Source organism: Pleurodeles waltl, chromosome 3_1 (genome assembly GCF_031143425.1).
Source record: "Pleurodeles waltl isolate 20211129_DDA chromosome 3_1, aPleWal1.hap1.20221129, whole genome shotgun sequence".
Taxonomy (NCBI): domain Eukaryota; kingdom Metazoa; phylum Chordata; class Amphibia; order Caudata; family Salamandridae; genus Pleurodeles; species Pleurodeles waltl.
The window spans coordinates 1172644177-1172668311 of record NC_090440.1 but is presented as its reverse complement, the minus strand read 5'-3'; the positions used below and the strand labels follow the sequence as shown (position 1 = coordinate 1172668311).

The window sequence follows — 24135 nt, the reverse complement described above, 5'->3', positions numbered from 1 at the left end:
TTGATTCTGGTGCCTAAACACACATAAAGATACTTGTTATATTTGTAAATTGGTATGTATCTCCTTATTGAATTGTGTGTCTCGTTTATTGACAGTTGTATTTATTTGCAGATGTCTAACGCTACTCTCTGATAAGCCTAAGGCTGCTCAACTACACTACCCTTAAAAGAGCACATTGCAATTCCTAGAGCAAGCCCTGTCTTCTAGTAAGGTAACCCCTGGATTCTTTGCACGGTATAATTATTTTGTTATACCATATAAAGTCAGCTTCCTACAAGTTGCCACTATGGCTGACATGAAGGAAAGCTCTTTCCAAGCCATGCTTGGACTGCAAACAAAGTAAGATTTACATTGATAATCATCTTATAATTCTATTTTATCCTAATCTTAAGGCATCTCGCTGTGACATCTGTAGGACCGTCTAGTCAAACACATCTTATGAAGGGAAGAGAAGGTTGGCTCTTTATTTGCTGGAAAGGAACAGCATACCTCCTTTCTAAGTGGATTGTCCCTCATTTGGGTAAGTGAAAAGTTCCACACCAAGCACTTCCATTAAGTCAGTGCCAAAAAGGAAGCTTATGGAGCTTCCTCAGATGGATTTTGCTTTAAAAGCATTCACAGCCACCTCCTGCAACCATCAGATGCAGCTCTAAAAAAGTCCAGAAATATCTTACGCAAACAATTGTGTGGCAATTCAGTGCTTCTGACATCCAGCCAAATTGCTCCCCAAGTCCTCAAACCTGAGATCCAGTGTCGATGAGAAAAGTCCTGTTGTTGAATGTTCTGTCAATGAGGGCCACACCACTAAGTTATGTAGACATGCCACAATAAGTGACAAGACCCTATTTGTAAGTTTCACCTCTTTGTCTTTGTGATCCCTTCGACATCTGAGTACCCTCCAATGACAGCGGTTCCCCAATTGTATGATGCCGTTGTGAACAACAGGAATTCCTTTCCAAGCATTATTGGGCTTGCCATTGAAGAGTTCTAAATACCCGTGGGGACCCATACTCGATCCTGAATTAGAAGCTGATGACAGCAACCAGCAAAGGCATTTGACACAGCCTACTGTCCTACACCGTTGGACATACATTACATTCTCAAATTTGAGGAAGAACTGTATGATGTGGAATAATGTCAACAGGAGTAGAACTATCCATTTCTGAGCTTTGCAGTCCACCTTAGCTTTTATGATCTGCCTTACCCACATTCAACAAAATGCATATTTCAAGCTGCCTGTAGTCTCCCACCAGCTGTTCTCTCTCTGCAGTTTAAATGCCATCTATGATGCAAGTTCCTGTGGTACATGGAAACAGATTATGGACACATTCCATAACTTATTTGCAGAGCAGGCTCCACCCCCAATAGCAACCTTGCCACCGCCACCTCCTCCTTCCTGGATACCAAAACCTCTGTTGCCACCCCCTCCTCAAACAGAGTGACTTCTCACCTCCCCTGCCTGCTCTCAAAACCAGATGCAGTTTCAAGACCAGTCCCACTAACACTTTGAGACATGGGGAGAACAGAGCATGTCTGACCCAGACCAAATGTCATATATGGAAGACTTTTGGGGAAGGCCAGGAGGTTGAGGGGTAATGATGATGATGAATGTCATGAGCTGGAGAACTACAGTCCCCTTAACATTGGCTGCAAATTGCCAACACTATGGGACATGCTTTCCAATGACATTACCTGCTTTCACGCAATGGTAGCAGATAAAATGTTTGAGCTTTCCTTAGAGCAACAGTGCTTTCAATATGACTTCAAGGAACAACCTCAGAAAACTAAGAGGTCCATTCCCACCCTGAATTTCATCTGATCAGGTGGTCTTAAAATAATAAATGCACCAGCCACATTTGCACCCTGCTTGGAAAAGAGGTTCAGGGCACCTGAATCTGCTCCAGCATACTGGCTACTAGAAGCCTGATTCCATCTTTGTAGTTATGACCAAGGATAGATCAGAAAGTCCTGTCACTTCAACTTTTGCACCTCCTGACATGGATAGGAGACACACAAACAGTTTTGGAGCAGTGTCATATCTATGGCTACAACATCCATAAATGCTGTTAATGCCTTGGCCATCTCGGGATGATAGGATTGTCAAATCTGGCACATCATTTCATCTCTTATCAACCTTATCCCAACCTTATTTCAGAGGAGAGAAGCGAACCATCATGGATGATTCTCAACGAGAGTGGAAATGCATTGCAGCTGAAATTTTGGGCATGCTTTCTGATTGTCTGTATTTGTTTAGAAAGAATATAAATGGTGCACTGCAGAACATCAAGATGGACACCACACTGTCCTTAGGAGCTTTGCAGTCTAGTGCGATGCTACCACTTCTTCCTATGGCTCACAGAGATCTTAGGCCTCCAGAGTGGGCTTCACCCAGTAGTGGGGCCAAGAAAGACCTAAGACCTTAACCTTCTAGATAGTCAGGCTGCAATGAAGAAACTCTTCTGCAGGATTAGTTCAGTGCCAAGGTTACTGCAGAACACTGGCAAAGAGGAAGTGGGCATCCCATCCACATTCTCAGGAAAACAAGAAGATAGCCTGACTTTTATCAGCTGCCTTCTCCATACTTGCCCACCTCCCACCACTAACCCCAGTGCTTTCAGTCAGGGGAAGAATCTCTGCTTTTGCTCAACCTTGGGAAATATTAGCTACACATTATTTGGTGCTCAAAGCTGTGAATTTTCCTCAAACGCCGGAGTTTAAATAAACTTCACCCATCCTTCTGCCCAGAAAGGAACATCATCTACATTTGCAAGGGCTACAGCAAGAAATTATCCACATTCTTCCAAAAGAATCCACAGGAAAGGACCAAAAACCCAAATGAATCAAGCTTGATATTCCATATTCTTTCTGGTTAAGAACAAAATCAGGCCAATGAAGGCTGATTTTGTGAGAACTGAACAAGGTCATGAAAAAACAATCATTCTAAATTGTAACCATCAAGGAAGTACCCCTGAGGCTTCAGGAAGGGTAGTACTTCACCTCCCGGAGTCCTCAGGTTGCGTACTTCCCTGTTGTGACGCATCCAAATTACCGCCAGTACGACAGATTTTCATCGGCAGCCAGCATTATGAATTTGGGACACTTCTATTTGGGGAGAAGACTAAGCGCCCGGCACAGGTAGCTGTTATCCTCTGAAGGCTAACTCACCAAGTACATGAGTACTAGGATGACTGGCTCATCAAGGCTCTGTCAAAGGAGTAGACGTGTGCCTCCACAGCTGACTGTCTTGCTATTTCAAGCCCTTGAACACCAAGAGATCTTTCATCTATCCTGTGGCGAGATTGTAGTCCCTAGGGGCAATCCTGTCTACTCATCTGGGAAAGGCTTTCCCACTGGAAGAAAGACCTCCAGGCAAAGGCATTTTGCTTGAAGCTAACAGCTTCCTTCTTAACATTACAACCCCTCTCAAGTCTCATTTCATTGTGAATTTGCTTGATTCCTTTCTGAGGGCTTTGGATGAGGCCTGTCCACTAAGAGGAGGTGCTTCCATGGAAATAGGCAATTGGCTTTTTGAGCAAACAGTGAACTCTCACCCACAGCAAGGTTTGGGTTATCCATCTGGTGAGTATAAATCAAACCTCAAAACGTATCTTTGTTTCCAGCCTTTGACAAACAGGATATTCATGCCAACAGATGTGTTGCTGGAAGGAATGGGTTTAGTCCGAGGCAGAGAAGAATTTCCATATAAACAATCTGGAGTTACAGGCCACCAGAATAGGCTTCCAGTCACTATTCAAGGGAAGCACACAAACTGAGTTTATCCGGACGGACAACATGACATCTCTGTACTACATCACAAAGCAAGGAGGAATGAAGTCCCATTCTTTATCAGGAGAGGCACTGATGCTGTGGATATGGACCATAATCGATGAGGTGGAAATTGCTGAAGGAATATCTCCTAGGATACCAAAAAGATTAGGCAGCTCCACCTAGTTGTGCTTTTCAGATTGCCATGAGTCAAACTCTATCAAGACCAAGAGTAATAAGTCTTTTGAAAGTGGGCCCAGCCAACCATAGACTTAGTTGCCACCCCGGAGAACAAGAAATACTGGTACTATACCAACCAGCAGGTTACATCAAGAGGATCCCAGGTAATGCCCTTTAATGACATGGTCAAGTATCATTGTTTCGACTTTTCCTCCATTTCTCTTAATCACCAGAGTACTGGGGAAGGCTTCTTCCTCTTTGAGGAAAGATTATTATTGCCCTTATCTTGTCCTCATCAGTTTTGCTATGGTGACTGATTGAGGATGTTTGCATTACTAACTGATCCAGTTGAAGAATAATTAAAGGCTACTCTCCAGACACAGCAGATTATCCATCCCAACGTCCATTTGCTGAGCCAGCCTGCATGGTTCCTGGTCACTTAGAGTATGGTAATCTGAATATTCTTTCATAGTGCAGGGGCATCTTAGTGCAAGTTTGTGCGCCTTCCACACCAGACTTAAAATGCTAGGGTGAAAAGATTCTGCAATTAGTACAAAAAAATGAACATTATCCCAGTATCCATGCAGCCCCATCAGATGCTACCCTACTTGCTAGAACTAGCCAAAAGTGATCTCAAGTATTCATCGGTTAGGGTTCACTTGGCCGCAGTTTACACATTCTGAAAGATGGAAGACGCTTCTTCATCTTTATTCTTGCAGAAACTTATAGAAACTTATATAAAAAAATATCATGACAGGACTTTTGTAGGGCCCTTCCATTGAATCGTCTTCCAATTCCAGGGGAGCTAAACACTGTGTTGAACCAACCGATGTTGCCTCCTTTCAAACCTATCAGTAGAGATCATGTGAAATTACTTTAATCGAAAATTGTGCTTCTGCTCGCTCTCACTTAAGCAAGGAGAGCCAAAGAATAATAGGTGTTTTCTGTAAATGAGCTCTACCTTTACATTACCGAAGACAAGGTGATGTTATGAACCAACCCAAAAGTAATGTCCTAACTCCCTACAAACTTTCACTTGAATGAATCTGTCATCCTTCATTATTTTTTCCAAAACATATTCACCTTTGCATTGAGATCTTTGCACTCACTGCTTGTCCGCAGGTGCATCAGGTTCTAGAGGGACAAAACTGAGCACTTGTGTTCTTTAGATGGATTACTTGGCTCATTCAGCCGTTCTCCAAACAAGACATTGCTGACTGGCTGTCTGCATCAATCACCTTTTGTCACAAGAGAGCAGAGAGTGAAGGCGCATTTCACCAAAAGCATGGCAATAACAGCTACACTCTATCCTGGAGTGTCTTTGCAAGATTGTTTCCATGCATGTGCATGGTAAAGCGGGCATTACTGTGTGGATGTGAATGCAGCAGCTGGTTCAGCAGTGGGGCAATTAGTTCTGCGTAACCTGTTTAATATGGTGAGCCTGCTCCACTCTATTCAAATGTTATGCACTGTTTGCTATTCTGGTTCAAGCATGTGAATATATAAAATATCTATTGGTGGGGAAGAAATGGCTTTTCCATAACACCAGGTTCGATGGCATCTGTCGCTGTAGATACGCATGTTCTGCAATAGCTCGCCATCTGGTGTTGGGCCGGAGTGTTACAAGTTGTTTTTCTTCGAAGAAGTCTTTCGAGTCACGGGACCGAGTGACTCCTCCTTTTGTCTCCATTGCGCATGGGCGTCGACTCCATCTTCGATTGTTTTTTTTCCGCCATCGGGTTCGGACGTGTTCCTGTCGCTCCGAGTTTCGGAACAGAAAAAATAGTTAATTTCGGAAGATTTTCGTCGGTATTGTTGCGTTCGGGATCGGCGTACTTAGATTCAACACCGCATCGAAGATCGAAGAGCTCCGGTGCCCTTCGGGGTAGTTTTTCGATCCTCCGTCGGGGCCTGGTCGGCCCGACCGCGTGCTGAGGAACGCCGATGGAACGGACCCCGTTCCGTTTCTGCCCCAAATGCCACAATAAATACCCCTACACAGACCAACACTTGGTCTGCAACCTGTGCCTGTCACCTGAGCACAGCGAAGACACCTGCGAGGCCTGTCGTGCGTTCCGGTCCCGAAAAACACTCCGAGACCGTCGAGCCAGAAGACTTCAAATGGCGTCCGCACCGACAGCCCAACGGGAGTTCGAGGAACAGGAAGAGGAAGGTACCTTCTCGATCCAAGACTCAGACTCCGAAGGATTCGACGATACACAAACCGTGAGTAAGACGTCGAAAACCACACAAAGAAACATTTACAAGGCCCAGGGGACGCCACTGCCACCAGGCCATGGCTCAACCCATAAAATCGGTGACCGACCGTCGGCACCGAAAAAGGCCCAAACAGTGCCGAGATCGTCCGACTCCGGTCGAGACACCGGCACGCAGCCTTCTCGGGACCGAGAAAGTGCTGGAGACAAGCCTCGACACCGAGATGCCGGTGTGGACACGGCTCGACGCCGAGACAGCGGCACCGAAACAGATCGACGCCGAGAGGTTTCGGCCCCGAAAAGGAAAAAAGTCACCTCGGAGCCGAAAAAACACGCAGACAAAGTTTCGATGCCGAAACAAACTGCAAGCGACCCAGCTTCAGGCTCTTATACAGAAGAGCACTCGCTAACCTCCCAAATGCAGAAGCATAGGTTTGAGGAAGAGCTACAAGCAACTGATGCGGACCATACGCAAAAGCGTATCTTCATTCAGCAGGGGACAGGAAAAATAAGCACCCTTCCCCCCATTAGGAGAAAGAGAAGGTTGGAGTTCCAGACGGAACAAGCACCACAACCAAAAGTGGTGAAAAGAGTTACACCACCACCCTCTCCTCCGCCCGTGATTAACGTTTCACCAGCACAAACGCCATCACACTCCCCAGCTCACACCACCATGAGCCAGGGTGACCAAGACCAGGACGCATGGGACCTATACGACGCCCCAGTGTCAGATAACAGCCCAGAGGCATACCCTACAAAACCATCTCCACCAGAAGACAGCACCGCGTACTCTCAGGTGGTGGCTAGAGCAGCACAATTTCACAACGTAAGCCTCCACTCAGAACAAGTCGAGGATGATTTCTTGTTCAACACACTCTCCTCCACCCACAGCTCCTACCAAAGCCTGCCTATGCTCCCTGGTATGCTCCGGCACGCAAAAGACATATTTAAGGACCCGGTCAAAAGTAGGGCAATCACACCAAGGGTGGAAAAAAAGTACAAGGCGCCTCCTACGGACCCAGCTTTCATCACAACACAGCTGCCACCAGACTCTGTTGTTGTAGGAGCAGCTAGGAAAAGGGCCAACTCTCACACATCTGGAGATGCACCACCCCCAGATAAAGAAAGCCGCAAGTTTGATGCAGCTGGTAAGAGAGTCGCAGCACAAGCTGCAAACCAGTGGCGCATCGCGAACTCCCAGGCACTACTTGCGCGCTATGACAGAGCCCACTGGGACGAGATGCAACATCTCATCGAACATCTGCCCAAAGACTTCCAAAATAGGGCAAAACAAGTGGTTGAGGAGGGACAAGCCATCTCCAACAACCAGATCCGCTCCTCCATGGACGCTGCAGATACAGCTGCACGGACAATTAATACATCTGTAACTATCAGAAGGCATGCATGGCTCCGAACGTCTGGATTTAAACCAGAGATTCAACAAGCAGTTCTCAATATGCCTTTTAATGAAAAAGAACTGTTCGGTCCAGAAGTGGACACAGCGATTGAGAAACTCAAAAAAGATACGGACACTGCCAAAGCCATGGGCGCACTCTACTCCCCGCAGAGCAGAGGGAATTACAGCTCATTCCGTAAAACGCCCTTTCGAGGGGGGTTTCGGGGTCAAAGCACACAAGCCAGCACCTCACAAGCCACACCGTCCAGTTACCAAGGACAGTATAGAGGAGGTTTTCGGGGACAATATAGAGGAGGGCAATTCCCTAGAAATAGAGGACGATTCCAAAGCCCCAAAACCCCTACTACTAAACAGTGACTCACATGTCACTCACCCCCTCCACACAACACCAGTGGGGGGACGAATAGGTCATTATTACAGAGCATGGGACAAAATCACTACAGACACTTGGGTTCTAGCAATTATCCAACATGGTTACTGCATAGAATTTCTACAGTTCCCTCCAAACATACCACCAAAAGCACAAAATTTAACAACACACCATTCCAATCTCCTAGAGATAGAAGTGCAGGCACTATTGCAAAAGAATGCAATCGAATTAGTGCCAAACACACAAATAAACACAGGAGTTTACTCACTGTACTTTCTGATACCAAAGAAGGACAAAACACTGAGACCAATCCTAGACCTCAGAGTAGTCAACACTTTCATCAAATCAGACCACTTCCACATGGTCACACTACAAGAAGTATTGCCATTGCTAAAGCTGCACGACTACATGGCAACTTTAGACCTCAAGGATGCTTATTTCCATATACCAATACACCCATCGCACAGGAAATACCTAAGGTTTGTATTCAAAGGAATACATTACCAATTCAAGGTACTGCCTTTCGGATTAACAACCGCACCAAGAGTCTTTACCAAATGTCTAGCGGTAGTCGCTGCACACATCAGAAGGCAGCAAATACATGTGTTCCCATATCTAGACGACTGGCTAATCAAGGCCCATTCGTTAATAGAGTGCTCAAATCACACAAATCATATCATACAAACCCTCTTCAAACTAGGGTTCACCGTCAATTTCACAAAATCCAAAATTCTGCCACGCAAGGTACAACAATACCTGGGAGCCATAATAGACACATCAAAAGGAGTAGCCACTCCAAGTCCACAAAGAATTCAAAATTTCAACACCATCATACAACGCATGTATCCAACACAAAAGATACAAGCAAAGATGGTATTACAACTCCTAGGCATGATGTCATCATGCATAGCCATTGTCCCAAACGCAAGACTGCACATGAGGCCCTTACAACAATGCCTAGCATCACAGTGGTCTCAAGCACAGGGTCACCTTCTAGATCTGGTGTTAATAGACCGCCAAACTTACCTCTCGCTTCTGTGGTGGAACAACATAAATTTAAACAAGGGGCGGCCTTTCCAAGACCCAGTGCCACAATACGTAATAACAACAGATGCTTCCATGACAGGGTGGGGAGCACACCTCGATCAACACAGCATACAAGGACAATGGAACGTACATCAAACAAAACTGCATATCAATCACCTAGAACTTCTTGCAGTTTTTCAAGCACTAAAAGCTTTCCAACCAATAATAGTTCACAAATACATTCTCGTCAAAACAGACAACATGACAACAATGTATTATCTAAACAAGCAGGGAGGGACGCACTCCACGCAGTTAAGCCTGTTAGCACAAAAAATTTGGCATTGGGCAATTCACAACCAAATTCGCCTAATTGCACAGTTTATACCAGGGATACAAAATCAACTCGCAGACAATCTCTCTCGAGATCACCAACAGGTCCACGAATGGGAAATTCACCCCCAAATACTGAACACTTATTTCAAACTCTGGGGAACACCTCAGATAGACTTGTTTGCGACAAGGGAGAACGCAAAATGCCAAAACTTCGCATCCAGATACCCACACAAACAATCCCAAGGCAATGCCCTATGGATGAACTGGTCAGGGATATTTGCTTACGCTTTTCCTCCTCTCCCTCTCCTTCCTTACCTGGTAAACAAACTCAGTCAAAGCAAACTCAAACTCATATTGATAGCACCAACTTGGGCAAGGCAACCCTGGTACACAACCCTGCTAGACCTATCAGTGGTACCCTGCATCAAATTGCCCAACAGGCCAGATCTGTTGACACAGCACAACCAAAAGATCAGACACCCAGATCCAGCATCGCTGAATCTAGCAATCTGGCTCCTGAAATCCTAGAATTCGGGCACTTACAACTTACCCAAGAATGTATGGAAGTCATAAAACAAGCAAGAAGGCCATCCACCAGGCACTGCTATGCAAGTAAATGGAAGAGGTTTGTTTGCTACTGCCATATTAATCAAATACAACCATTACACACAACTCCAGAACATGTAGTGGGTTACTTGCTTCACTTACAAAAATCTAACCTAGCTTTCTCTTCCATTAAGATTCACCTTGCAGCAATATCTGCATACCTGCAGACTACCTATTCAACTTCCCTATATAAAATACCAGTCATTAAAGCATTCATGGAGGGCCTTAGGAGAATTATACCACCAAGAACACTACCTGTTCCTTCATGGAACCTAAATGTTGTCCTAACTAGACTTATGGGTCCACCTTTTGAACCCATGCACTCCTGCGACATACAGTTCCTAACCTGGAAGGTGGCATTTCTCATCGCCATTACTTCCCTGAGAAGAGTAAGCGAGATTCAGGCGTTTACTATACAGGAACCTTTTATACAACTACACAAAAATAAAGTCGTCCTAAGGACCAATCCTAAATTTTTGCCAAAGGTTATTTCACCGTTCCATCTAAATCAAACAGTGGAACTTCCGGTGTTCTTTCCACAGCCAGATACCGTAGCTGAAAGGGCACTACATACATTAGATGTCAAAAGAGCATTAATGTATTACATTGACAGAACAAAGAACATCAGAAAGACTAAACAACTCTTTATTGCATTTCAAAAACCTCATGCAGGAAACCCAATTTCAAAACAAGGTATAGCCAGATGGATAGTTAAATGCATCCAAATCTGCTACCTTAAAGCTAAACGACAGCTGCCCATTACACCAAGGGCACACTCAACCAGAAAGAAAGGTGCTACTATGGCCTTTCTAGGAAACATCCCAATGCAAGAAATATGTAAGGCAGCCACATGGTCTACGCCTCACACATTCACCAAGCACTACTGTGTAGACGTGTTATCCGCACAACAAGCCACAGTAGGTCAAGCTGTATTAAGGACATTATTTCAGACTACTTCCACTCCTACAGGCTGATCCACCGCTTTGGGGAAATAACTGCTTACTAGTCTATTGCAGAACATGCGTATCTACAGCGACAGATGCCATCGAACTGAAAATGTCACTTACCCAGTGTACATCTGTTCGTGGCATCAGTCGCAGTAGATTCGCATGTGCCCACCCGCCTCCCCGGGAGCCTGTAGCAGTTTGAAAGTTACCTTCAATTATTTATATATGTATCATCTCAACCTTAAATAAGTGCATACTTAGTCACTCCATTGCATGGGCACTATTACTACAATTCAACTCCTACCTCACCCTCTGCGGGGAAAAACAATCGAAGATGGAGTCGACGCCCATGCGCAATGGAGACAAAAGGAGGAGTCACTCGGTCCCGTGACTCGAAAGACTTCTTCGAAGAAAAACAACTTGTAACACTCCGGCCCAACACCAGATGGCGAGCTATTGCAGAACATGCGAATCTACTGCGACTGATGCCACGAACAGATGTACACTGGGTAAGTGACATTTTCATTATCCAGCATTGGTATCTTTTATACATGCGACCCTCCCTTCTCCAAAGTTAGTGGCTTACTGATATGTGTGCTTTTCACACTTGTGATACAAAATCTGAGCTATGGCATTTTGGGGGGAGTAAGAACTCAAGCACTTAAACCTCACTAAAAAAGTTCAAGTTGTTTCAAATGGGTTGAATGTGCTCCTAACACTCTATTATATTTGCTTACATTTACTACAATGTAAGTTACTAAGGATTTCCAGACTAACAATGGGGAATGAAACAAAGATGTGAATATATGAAAAATACCAGTACTGAAGACAAAGGTAAATAACTAATTTCTTGTGGTCTTGGGAATGGCAACTTGCGTTACTGTAAGTCATTCTATTAATTCTATTGCTTACAAAATGTTGACATCTGTAATTATTGGGAATTGAAGAGCCACTGGGGTGAAAATTACCCAAGTAAACTGATTGTGCATGCACAACGTTCCTGTGGGCTGTTAGAACCTTCAAACGTCATTGATTACATCTTCCATTTGTTCCCACGCAGGTTGACCCGATGCTTACCCCAGAGGAACGCCACCTGAGCAAGATGCAGAACCATGGCTATGAAAATCCCACATACAAATACCTGGAGCAGATGCAGATCTAAGAGCAGGGAAAGCGACCATAGCCTTCTAGGCACAGAAGAGGGCAAAATGGGGAGGGAGGGTAGATTTCGAGTTTGGGATCAACTACTGACCAACTTTTGCTTATGAGGGGGGCTTCATCTTAAACACTGAACTCTCTGATCAATCGCCGACAAAAAAAACTACTGTAGACTGCAATTTTTTCATTCTTTTGAAATGGGTGCGAAATGATGATATATGAAATATAAACCTTCAATGGTAATTCTGTTACTGATATTTGACTTCAGGTGTAGCTATTTTTTGTTATTAAATTAATCAGATTATCAGTCCAAATGTATTTTGTGGTCTCGAATCTCTATATTATTACATATATATATATATAAATATAAGTGTAAGATGTTGATTTTTATCCTTTTTTGTTTGATAGACCGCTTGTATATGAAGGTCATTTGTACTGACTTGTCTTGTAAAAATGAAATGTAGCTCTTCAAATAAATTTTGGCTTTTATATAATATGCACGTATGTATGTATTAGTATATGAATTCATCTAAGTGTACATATGTGTACACTTAGATAAACATATACATATATGTACACAACACAACAGAGCAGTATTCCTTTTATTAAATGGATATGTGGGCATTGCAAAGACATATAAGTAAAGTAACTTGCAAATCAGATCACTGCAGATTTTGTGTTGACCATTGCGAAAGTAAGGGAGACAGTTGCATTGTTGGAGATGAGTGGAGTAAATATGCTGCCTGCCCATCTCTGATATAATAGATATACTCTACATATTTTAGTTTTACCTTGAGTTCTGGTGCCACACTGGGTGTCAGTAGAAGTACTGCATTTTGTACCATTACCAGTTGTGATCCTATTCCAGAGTAACAGGTGCCATCTGATATTTCAAGGTCTGATGACCAACTCCGGGCTCAGCTGCTAGACAGACTTAAGCAGCAAACTTCTGCTTTCATGCAATCAAGGTTGATGTATAATAAAAATATCTTAAAGCATCCAAGTCCACATCGCAAGCAATATTGTGCCAGGTAACAGGCAGGGTGAATTGCGAAGCCTTCTCTTCATTCCTTGGATTTTTGCCTTTTGAGAAAGATATACTGCTGGTTGAGCCGCGACCTCTGCGAGTACTAAAGTTAGCGTCCGTCGCCATTCTCTCGCTGTAACACATGTATAGTTCATGTTGACGCTCACTGCTTTTCTAAGGTTTGAGTTATAGTAGTCTGTAATGTACTTTTCTTTCTTGATTTTTTTTTTCTTTTTCTGTATGTTTGGTTTTCTGTAACTGTTGTTTTTTATTTCCTCTGGCACTATGCACAAAATTTGACTTTTAACCTGCAAGCTCCTTTGTGTGGTCTGTGGGGAATGTAAAAAGTTTAAACACATCAATAAACACTCTAACTTCCATAGCAGTTTGCTTCTTTTGAATATGAATATGGTATGGTATGAATGTGCCTTCCCTTTAATGTGTGACGTGATATGAAACTTGCTACACAAAGAATAATTACAATGGCACCTTGGTTTCCATAGCACATGCTATTACAGTTTTACAACACTATAAATGGCCGTGTTTCTAAAACTTGACTCGGTGGTACTTGATTTATCGATTTCAGGAAGATCAAAGATTACAAATGCCATAATAGGATTAAAATGAATGTTCGGGTTATATATGGATTTCTGAAGTTGACATTTTTAGTCACAATTTATGTCAGTGGTTTTATTGCTATGCTTAACCTTTCAAGCACGTCTGACTGTTACACAAGGACTAACCATCAGCGTGTCATAAGTACACCAGCAAACTGTTCACTCACTCCTCATCAGCACAGTTCGATCCACAATCTCACACAAATTAAAACTGAACTGTAAATAAATGCACTAAAGGTACAAGTGCTTAGAATGTAAGCATTCACATTGATGAATTTCCCTTTATAGGTATTCAATAGCAGAACCCCGAGGCTAGGCGATGGAAAATATTATTCATCCAGTGCGATTTTGTCTCAGAGGCATCACATTGTGCCCATTTAGTGGTAACATTGGACCACTCCAGTGGTGCTGTGCAACAAAACCTTGATTTCGTACTGATTTACATTTTTGCATATCTTCCTAGAAATTAGCAAAATTTCTACGAAATTGAAATAAAGGCGTTAGCATAAAAAGTGTCCCAAAAATGTGCTTGCAGGGCTTCTCGGTTTGTGGTTTAGGAATCTTTAATGTGAGGCACATTCGAAACATCTTCTTAGTTTTTCTTTCAGTGGGGAGACGATTGTTTCAAGGTGAACACTGTGCCCACTCAAATGAGGCCAAAAAAAGTCCCCTCTTCTGGTGCCTCCAGTATGAAACTACAGGGAGTGCAGAATTATTAGGCAAATGAGTATTTTGACCACATCATCCTCTTTATGCATGTTGTCTTACTCCAAGCTGTATAGGCTCGAAAGCCTACTACCAATTAAGCATATTAGGTGATGTGCATCTCTGTAATGAGAAGGGGTGTGGTCTAATGACATCAACACCCTATATCAGGTGTGCATAATTATTAGGCAACTTCCTTTCCTTTGGCAAAATGGGTCAAAAGAAGGACTTGACAGGCTCAGAAAAGTCAAAAATAGTGAGATATCTGCAGAGGGATGCAGCACTCTTAAAATTGCAAAGCTTCTGAAGCGTGATCATCGAACAATCAAGCGTTTCATTCAAAATAGTCAACAGGGTCGCAAGAAGCGTGTGGAAAAACCAAGGTGCAAAATAACTGCCCATGAACTGAGAAAAGTCAAGCGTGCAGCTGCCACGATGCCACTTGCCACCAGTTTGGCCATATTTCAGAGCTGCAACATCACTGGAGTGCCCAAAAGCACAAGGTGTGCAATACTCAGAGACATGGCCAAGGTAAGAAAGGCTGAAAGACGACCACCACTGAACAAGACACACAAGCTGAAACGTCAAGACTGGGCCAAGAAATATCTCAAGACTGATTTTTCTAAGGTTTTATGGACTGATGAAATGAGAGTGAGTCTTGATGGGCCAGATGGATGGGCCCGTGGCTGGATTGGTAAAGGGCAGAGAGCTCCAGTCCGACTCAGACGCCAGCAAGGTGGAGGTGGAGTACTGGCTTGGGCTGGTATCATCAAAGATGAGCTTGTGGGTCCTTTTCGGGTTGAGGATGGAGTCAAGCTCAACTCCCAGTCCTACTGCCAGTTCCTGGAAGACACCTTCTTCAAGCAGTGGTACAGGAAGAAGTCTGCATCCTTCAAGAAAAACATGATTTTCATGCAGGACAATGCTCCATCACACGCGTCCAAGTACTCCACAGCGTGGCTGGCAAGAAAGGGTATAAAATAAGGAAATCTAATGACATGGCCTCCTTGTTCACCTGATCTGAACCCCATTGAGAACCTGTGGTCCATCATCAAATGTGAGATTTACAAGGAGGGAAAACAGTACACCTCTCTGAACAGTGTCTGGGAGGCTGTGGTTGCTGCTGCACGCAATGTTGATGGTGAACAGATCAAAACACTGACAGAATTCATGGATGGCAGGCTTTTGAGTGTCCTTGCAAAGAAAGGTGGCTATATTGGTCACTGATTTGTTTTTGTTTTGTTTTTGAATGTCAGAAATGTATATTTGTGAATGTTGAGATGTTATATTGGTTTCACTGGTAATAATAAATAATTGAAATGGGTATAAATTTTTTTTTGTTAAGTTGCCTAATAATTATGCACAGTAATAGTCACCTGCACACACAGATATCCCCCTAACATAGCTAAAACTAAAAACAAACTAAAAACTACTTCCAAAAATATTCAGCTTTGATATTAATGAGTTTTTTGGGTTCATTGAGAACATGGTTGTTGTTCAATAATAAAATTAATCCTCAAAAATACAACTTGCCTAATAATTCTGCACTCCCTGTAGTGTGTGACTGATGTCAGTGAATCCAGTCAGGCAATAGCTGTGAAGTGAGAATAAGAGTAGGCAGCCTCCTCTGGAGCTAAATGTGGCACTACAGTGAGTGTTGGAAATACTAATCCGTGAAATCCGTCCAGGAGAATCATCTAGAATGCTAGAGGCAGTCACAGTGGAACCATTTGAAAAATAATTCAGCTGTGCCACCTCTGGCAGCAGAGCTTGATGCCTTTAAAGCAGAAAGTCCATGTGTATTATGCCAAGTATGAGATGAACCCAGTGGCTGAACAAGGCAGCACCTAACAAAGGCACTGTGTGGTAATTGTGTCTAAGGTACCTTTTATTATAAGACAGGGAGTTGGCTATGATGGCACAGATTTGCACTGAAGACGTTAGCTGAAATGCTGCTGAAATCTGAGCTGACCACCTAATTCTTTGCTTGAACACCAAAGATATCGGGTAGCAATTGCCTAAGAGGAAATTGAGCATTTGAGGCAGCATTGGCCAGCTCAGCTTCATTTGAGACAAATGGTATGGGACTATTCTACTGGTGGATTGGGCCTCAATGTGTTGCTCAGAAGGAAGAAGAGAGTCCTCCTGACCTGGTAAGAAGCAGTGACATTCATTGGAGTAAGCTTGACAATTATTCCACTGAATTCTGCTGCCACCAGGTAAGGCAAGACTTTCACTGGCAGCAGCCAGAGCCTGTTCAGACCTGCAGACTGAGGTCACAGCCGGACTGGGTAGACCGCTGCATTGCGAGAAATACTGCGTAAGAAACTTTAAAGGCCATTGAGGGGGGAGAATACAAAAACATTATCGTGCACAACAAAATAAAGAAGACAAAAAGAACACAGACAACAAAAGAAGGATACAGTCCATAAACAAATCCAAACAAAAAGTGCAGCAAACAAGTCTCACTGCTAAGCAGAAAACAACAAGTATTTGCAGTTGGCAATGAGGAAGAGCCTCTTTAGGCGATCATAAAGAAGTTTCTTTGCTTAGAAACTTGCCAAAGCAACTAACTTGAGCCAGGACTGAGTTAACACTTTCGCACATTCTCAAAGACTAAGGTGCTCCGAAAGATCCCTGTCCCCTTCGGCTCCGACCCCACCTTTAAATGGGGAGGTAGGAGAATCGAGAAGCAAGAGCGCGCCCGTCGTTTTCAGGGCCGACCAGGGGCTGCTTCTCCCGTCACTAGGGAGATGAGCCAGTGAGATCTTCTTGCTCTGTCTCCGCCGAAATGCGCGCTGCATCGTGTAGCCCACGGCCCCATTATATCACACTCACGGGTTAAGTCACAGCTTTTGTCAACGCTGTCTTGCCAAATAATGTTTTAATTGGCTTGGCATTGCCCCTGTTTGGGCTGACTTCTACATTTCATGTTTTAAATATATTGGCCTCCGAATTGCCGCAGTTACTCCATCAGTATCCTTTTTATTTTCACAATTATCGAACACAACGGTGATTTGGGTGTTTTTTGCTATTCTTCGGTAAGCGGCATATATTCGTATACTTTTTGTCAGTACCGCAGTAACAGTGTTCGTGCCTTCCTTCTCTTAATGCCGCCCCCTCTCCCTACAGGGTACCTCCTGGGACCCCTTTAAGCAGCTTGCATTACTAGGCCGACACTACATGATTCTTAACCCTATTTATTTGGAAACCAGTACGTTCCCAGTAATTGACTTAATTCTCCTTTTGACTTTCATTGCGTTTTGGATATTTACATTAATTTACTTCTATATTAGTCCCCCAGGTTATTATATGTCCCGATGAGACCCTGGTATCCCCTAAAGGGTCGAAAAGCTGTCGACATTAGAAAAGATAGATCATTTTACACTGGGGAACTACCCTGTGTGACTACTTCTATTCAAACAACCGTGGCTGTGTGAATGTTTTGTACCAATACACCAATTATTTTCACAGTATTCAGTGCTTTTTTGTTTTTGTTTGCTTCACTTAGGGCGTACTTACCACCACCTCACTTTTGCACCAGTTAAGATTTTTTTTTTTTTGTATTTATGAATAAAAACGTATGTGTTTACTGACCATATGTACTGGTTGTTTTGTCACGGATTTATGTCTGACAGAATGCGCACTGTCTTAATGGAAACGTTTTTATTACTGATTGATTCTATGCAGAACTTTCTGCCTTATATCTATATAGTAAATGAGCTTCCTGTGAACGGTTGTTCTATTTTTTAGTATGGTTCTATACTTGGCAGCAGAGAAAGCCAACATTACGAACACTTTTTCCAAAATTAGCGAATTTACAGAAATTGGCGGATATAAAATCAACCATGCAAATCTGAGGCCCTGCTATCCAACTGTGCATCATATGTTCCACAGATCAGTATGCAGACACATCACTCTGTGTGCCCCAGTAAGATATCTCGACATATTCATTACACCCGACTTACATGACTTGTTCACACTCAATTATGATTCTACATTATCAAAGATGCACAAATTACTTGATAAATGGCATAACCTTCTAATTACGATTATATGCCGAGTTGCACTGGTAAAATAAAAAAAATATCTTTCCTTTATTTTTATTTCTTTTTTCAAATGTTATGATTAAAGTTCCACAATATTTTTTGACACAGTAGATTCTGATTTTTGGCATTTTATGTGGTAGGGTAAGAAGCCTCATATTAAACTTCGGGCAATTCAGTTAAACCAGGAAGAGAGGGGCTTGGCACTTTCTAGATTGAAATTATACTATCGGGCAGCCTTTCTGGATTGAATTTCTGACAGCTACACATGCCACCGAACATATATATAACTCAGGGTCACACCAAAACATTTAAGGCCATGGGGACGCCACCGCCAGCAGGCCATGGCTCAACCCACCGAAAGGAAGGTGACCAGACATCGGCACCGAAAAAGGCCAAAGAATTGCCTAAGACTTCAGACTCCGGTCGAGAATCTGGCACCGAACGATCTTGACACCGAGAGTTCGAATCGACTAAACCACGGAAAATCTCCTCGGAACCGAAAACGACTGTAACAGAAATCTCGGTACCGAAAAAAGCGGCCCCGGAGCCGAAAAGAAGCTCTTATACAGAAGAGCAAGGACTTTCCAGCCAACTCGAGGAAATACATCGATTCAAGCAAGAGTTAGGTATGGAAGAACCTGACCATACACAAAGGAGGTTACATATCCAAAAAGAGACTGGAAAAATACAAACTTTACCTCCACTCAAATCAAAAAGGAAGCTTGCATTTCAGGAGACAGAAATGCAACCTAAGGCAAAAGTGGTTAGAGACAAATCACCACCACCACCTTCTCACCACAACCGTCCCCACTGCACTCACCACAACTGTCACCAGTGGGAACACCTATAATGCAGTCACCCACACATACTGGGATGACACAGGATGATGCTGATGCATGGGACTTATATGATGCACCAGTATCGAATAACAGTCCAGAATGTTATCCAACAAAGCCGTCACCACCAGAAGATAGTATTGCATATACGCAGGTACTATCCAGGGCAGCTATGTTCCACAACGTAGCAATGCACACAGAGCCAGTGGAAGATGATTTCCTTTTTAACACTCTGGCATCCACCCACGCTTCCTATCAGAGTCTGCCGATGCTCCCGGGCATGCTCAAGCACGCGCAACAGGTCTTCCAGGAGCCTGTAAAGGGAAGAGCTATCATGCCTAGAGTTAAGAAAAAGTACAAACCTCCCCCAACAGATCCTGTGTTCATAACACAACAACTCACATCGGACTCAGTGGTTGTAGGGGCGGCAAGAAAAAGAGCAAACTCTCAATCGTCAGGAGACGCTCCACCACCTGACAAAGAAAGTAGAAAATTCGACGCAGCGGGCAAGCGAATGGCAGCACAAGCAGCCAATCAATGGCGAATAGCAAATTCACAAGCCCTACTTGCACGCTACGACAGGGCACACTGGGACGAGATGCAAGACATCATACAGCACTTTCCCAAAGAACACCAAAAACGTGCCCAGCTAGTAGTGGAAGAGGGACAGGCCATATCTAATAACCAGATAAGGTCCACAATAGACTCGGCAGACACGGCAGCACGGACTGTCAACACAGCTGTGACCATTCGCAGACATGCATGGCTGAGAAGTTCTGGATTCAAGCCAGAGATTCAACAAGCGGTGTTAAATATGCAGTTTAATCAACAACAGTTGTTTGGGCCGGAAGTCGACACAGCCATTGAGAAAATGAAAAAAGACACGGACACGGCCAAAGCCATGGGCGCACTCTATTCCCCACAAGTCAGAGGCACCTTTAGAAAACCACAATTCAGGGGAGATTTTCGGCAACAAACATCTGAGCCCTCCACCTCTCAAACCAGACCCACCTATCATGCACAATACCAAAGGGGAGGGTTTCGTGGTTCCTATAGATGACAATTCCCAAGAGGAAGGGGAAAATTCCAAACAACCAAACCAAGCCAGACCAAGCAGTGACTTAAGTGTCACAACACCCCAACACTTGTCACCAGTGGGGGGGGAGGCTAACCACATACTACCAAAACTGGACACACATTACCACAGACGCATGGGTCCTATCAATTATCCAACATGGTTATTGCTTAGAATTCACAAGATTCCCGCCAGATGTGCCACCCAAAATGCACAGACTGTCCCAACAACACTTAGACCTATTACAAATAGAGGTCCAAGCACTACTACAAAAACAAGCAAAAGAGCTCGTACCCAATCATCAAAAAGGAACAGGCGTCTACTCACTATATTTCCTGATTCCAAAAAAGGAGAAAACGTTAAGACCTATCTTAGATCTCAGAACACTGAATCTCTTCATCAAATCAGACCACTTCCACATAGTAACACTTCAAGACGTAGTTCCCTTATTAAAAAAGGAGGAATACATGACAACATTGGATCTCAAGGATGCGTATTTCCACATACCCATCCATCCTTCTCACAGAAAATACTTAAGGTTTGTAATGCACGGCATACACTATCAATTCAAAGTGCTACCGTTCGGAATAACAACAGCCCCAAGGGTATTCACAAAATGCCTAGAGTAGTAGCCGCTCACATAAGGAGACAGCACATGCACGTATTCCCATATTTAGACGACTGGCTAATAAAAACCAACACTCAACAACAGTGTCTTCTTCACATGCAATACGTCATAGAAACTCTACACAAACTGGGGTTCTCTATAAATTACCCGAAATCACATCTGCAACCATCCCAAATACAACAATACTTGGGAGCAACACTCAACACACAAAGGGCAATTGCCACTCCAAGTCCACAAAGAGTCCAATCGTTGCAAAATGTAAGATCAAGCATACAACCGAACCAACACTACACAGTAAGGTTTGTAATGAAACTTCTAGGCATGATGTCCTCATGCATAGCCATTGTCCCAAATGCAAGATTACACATGCAGCCCTTACAACAGTGCCTAGCAAAACAATGGACACAAGCACAGAGTCAACTTCAAGATCTAGTGTTAATAGACCGCCAAACACACTCCTTGCTTCAATGGTGGAACCCTATAAATTTAAACAAAGGGCGGCCATTCCAAGACCCAGTGCCTCAAGCTGTTATCACAACAGATGCTTCCATGGTGGGGTGGGGAGCACACCTCAACAATCACAGCATACAGGGTCAATGGGAGAATCAACAAAAACAACTTCACATAAATCATTTGGAACTGCTAGCGGTTTTTCTAGCATTAAAAGCGTTTCAACCACTAGTAGCCCACAAACACATTCTTGTCAAGACAGACAACATGACAACAATGTACTATCTCAACAAACAAGGGGGGACACACTCGTCACAACTGTGTCTCTTAGCACAAAAGATTTGGCATTGGGCAGTTCACAACCACATTCACCTAATAGCACAGTATATACCAGGCATTCAGAATCAGTTAGCCGACAATCTCAGTCGAGATTACCAGCAAACTCACGAATGGGAAATACATCCCCAGATCCTACAGGATCACTTCCACCGCTGGGGAACACCAAACATAGACCTATTTGCAACAAAAGAAAATGCAAAATGCCAAAACTTCGCGTCCAGGTACCCACACCCTCAGTCCAAGGGCAATGCACTATGGATCAGTTGGTCAGGGATATTTGCTTACGCTCTTCCCCCCCTCTCCCACTCATTCCTTATCTGGTCAACAAACTAAGTCCAAACAAACTCAAACTAATACTCATAACACCAACCTGGGCTCACCAACCGTGGTACACAACACTGTTGGACTTATCAGTAGTACCCCACATCAAACTACCAAACAGACCAGATCTGTTAACACAACACAAACAACAGATCAGACACCCGAATCCAGCACCGCTCAATCTAGCAATCTGGCTCCTGAAGTCTTAGAATTTGGACATTTAAATCTTACACAAGAGTGTATGGAGGTCATTAAACAAGCCAGAAAACCTACAACAAGACATTGTTACGCAAACAAATGGAAGAGATTCGTTTGCTACTGCCACACTAATCAAATTCAACCACTACATGCCTCCACAAAGGACATTGTAAGCTATTTATCACACTTACAAAAGTCTAATCTAGCATTTTCTTCCATTAAGATCCATCTCACTGCAATATCTGTCTATCTGCAGATTACACATACAGCATCACTTTTTAGAATCCCAGTCATTAAAGCATTTATGGAGGGACTAAAAAGAATCATACCCCCCAAGGACACCACCAGTACCTTCATGGAGCCTTAATATTGTATTAACACGACTCATGGGCCCACCATTTGAACCCATGCATTCTTGTCAAATTCAATATCTGACTTTGAAAGTAGCCTTTCTAATAGCTATCACATCACTTAGAAGAGTGAGTGAAATACAAGCATTTACTATTCAAGAACCCTTTATACAAATAGATAAACATAAAGTGGTTCTCTGTACAAATCCAAAATTCTTACCAAAGGTCATATCACCATTCCATTTAAACCAAACTGTGGAACTCATAGTCTTCTTTCCACAACCAGACTCAGTAGCTGAAAGGGCCTTGCATACATTAGACATAAAAAGAGCACTAATGTATTACATTGACAGAACAAAACAATTTCGTATAACAAAACAATTGTTTGTAGCTTTCCAAAAACTTCATGCAGGTAACCCTATATCCAAACAAGGCATTGCCAGATGGATTGTTAAATGTATTCAAACTTGCTACATTAAAGCAAAAAGAGAATTACCTATTACACCAAGAGCACATTCCACTAGAAAGAAAGGCGCCACAATGGCTTTTCTTGGGAATATGCCAATTACAGAAATTTGTAAGGCAGCCACCTGGTCTACGCCACATACATTTACTAAGCATTACTGTGTAGACGTGTTAACAACACAACAGGCCACAGCAGGACAGACTGTATTAAGAACATTATTTCAGACAACTTCAACTCCTACAGGCTAAACCACCGCTTTTTGGGGAGATAACTGCTTAGTAGTCTATGCACAGCATGTGTATCTGCAGCAACACATGCCACCGAACGGAAAATGTCACTTATCCAGTGTACATCTGTTCGTGGCATGAGACGCTGCAGATTCACATGCGCCCTCCCGCCTCCCCGGTAGCCCTTAGCCGTTTTTAGTTGCATAACAATTGTAAATATGTAAATAAATAATATTTGAATAGACATTAGATACATACATTACAACTCCATTGCATGGGCACCTCTAGTATACTCACAACTCCTACCTCACCCTCTGCGGGGAAAACAATCTAAGATGGAGTCGACGCCCATGCGCAATGGAGCCGAAAGGGAGGAGTCACTCGGTCCCGTGACTCGAAAAGACTTCTTCGAAGAAAAACAACTTGTAACACTCCGAGCCCAACACTAGATGTCGGAAGAGCTATGCATAGCATGTGAATCTGCAGCACAACATGCCATTAACAAATGTACACTGGGTAAGTGACATTTTCCATACTCGGGTTGTGAGATCTTTGATACTGACAAATTGGAAGTCTAGGGAGATCCCCACGCTGAGTCAATCGATTGCGAAAATTCAGACAGTTAAGTCATGTGAAAATCTTTGCCTTGAGAATAGGGTCAATTGAGAGATTTTTTAAAATATGGAAAAGTTAGGATAATCGAGGTTACTGAAATAATTTGCTTAGACTCTTCTGCATAATGCTCTTATTTCTCGTTGTTCATTCTGTAATTCTATATGTAGTGCATTTATTATGTTTATATATCTGATAGAGACTTCTAGTTGCAGAT

General features: G+C 43.2%; 1 protein-coding gene across 8 annotated transcripts in view; it reads left to right on the top strand.

The window, feature by feature from the left end:
* The window catches only part of APLP2 (amyloid beta precursor like protein 2), a 438018-nt gene extending 424593 nt beyond the window's left edge, over nucleotides 1–13425 (top strand). For all 8 annotated transcript variants that reach the window (XM_069224475.1, XM_069224476.1, XM_069224474.1 and 5 more), the window contains one exon: nucleotides 11921–13425. In XM_069224475.1, the coding sequence (XP_069080576.1) occupies nucleotides 11921–12022 (102 nt within the window). In that variant the 3' untranslated portion in view covers nucleotides 12023–13425. The remainder of the gene's footprint in view (nucleotides 1–11920) is intronic.
* The last annotated feature ends 10710 nt before the right edge of the window (nucleotides 13426–24135 follow it).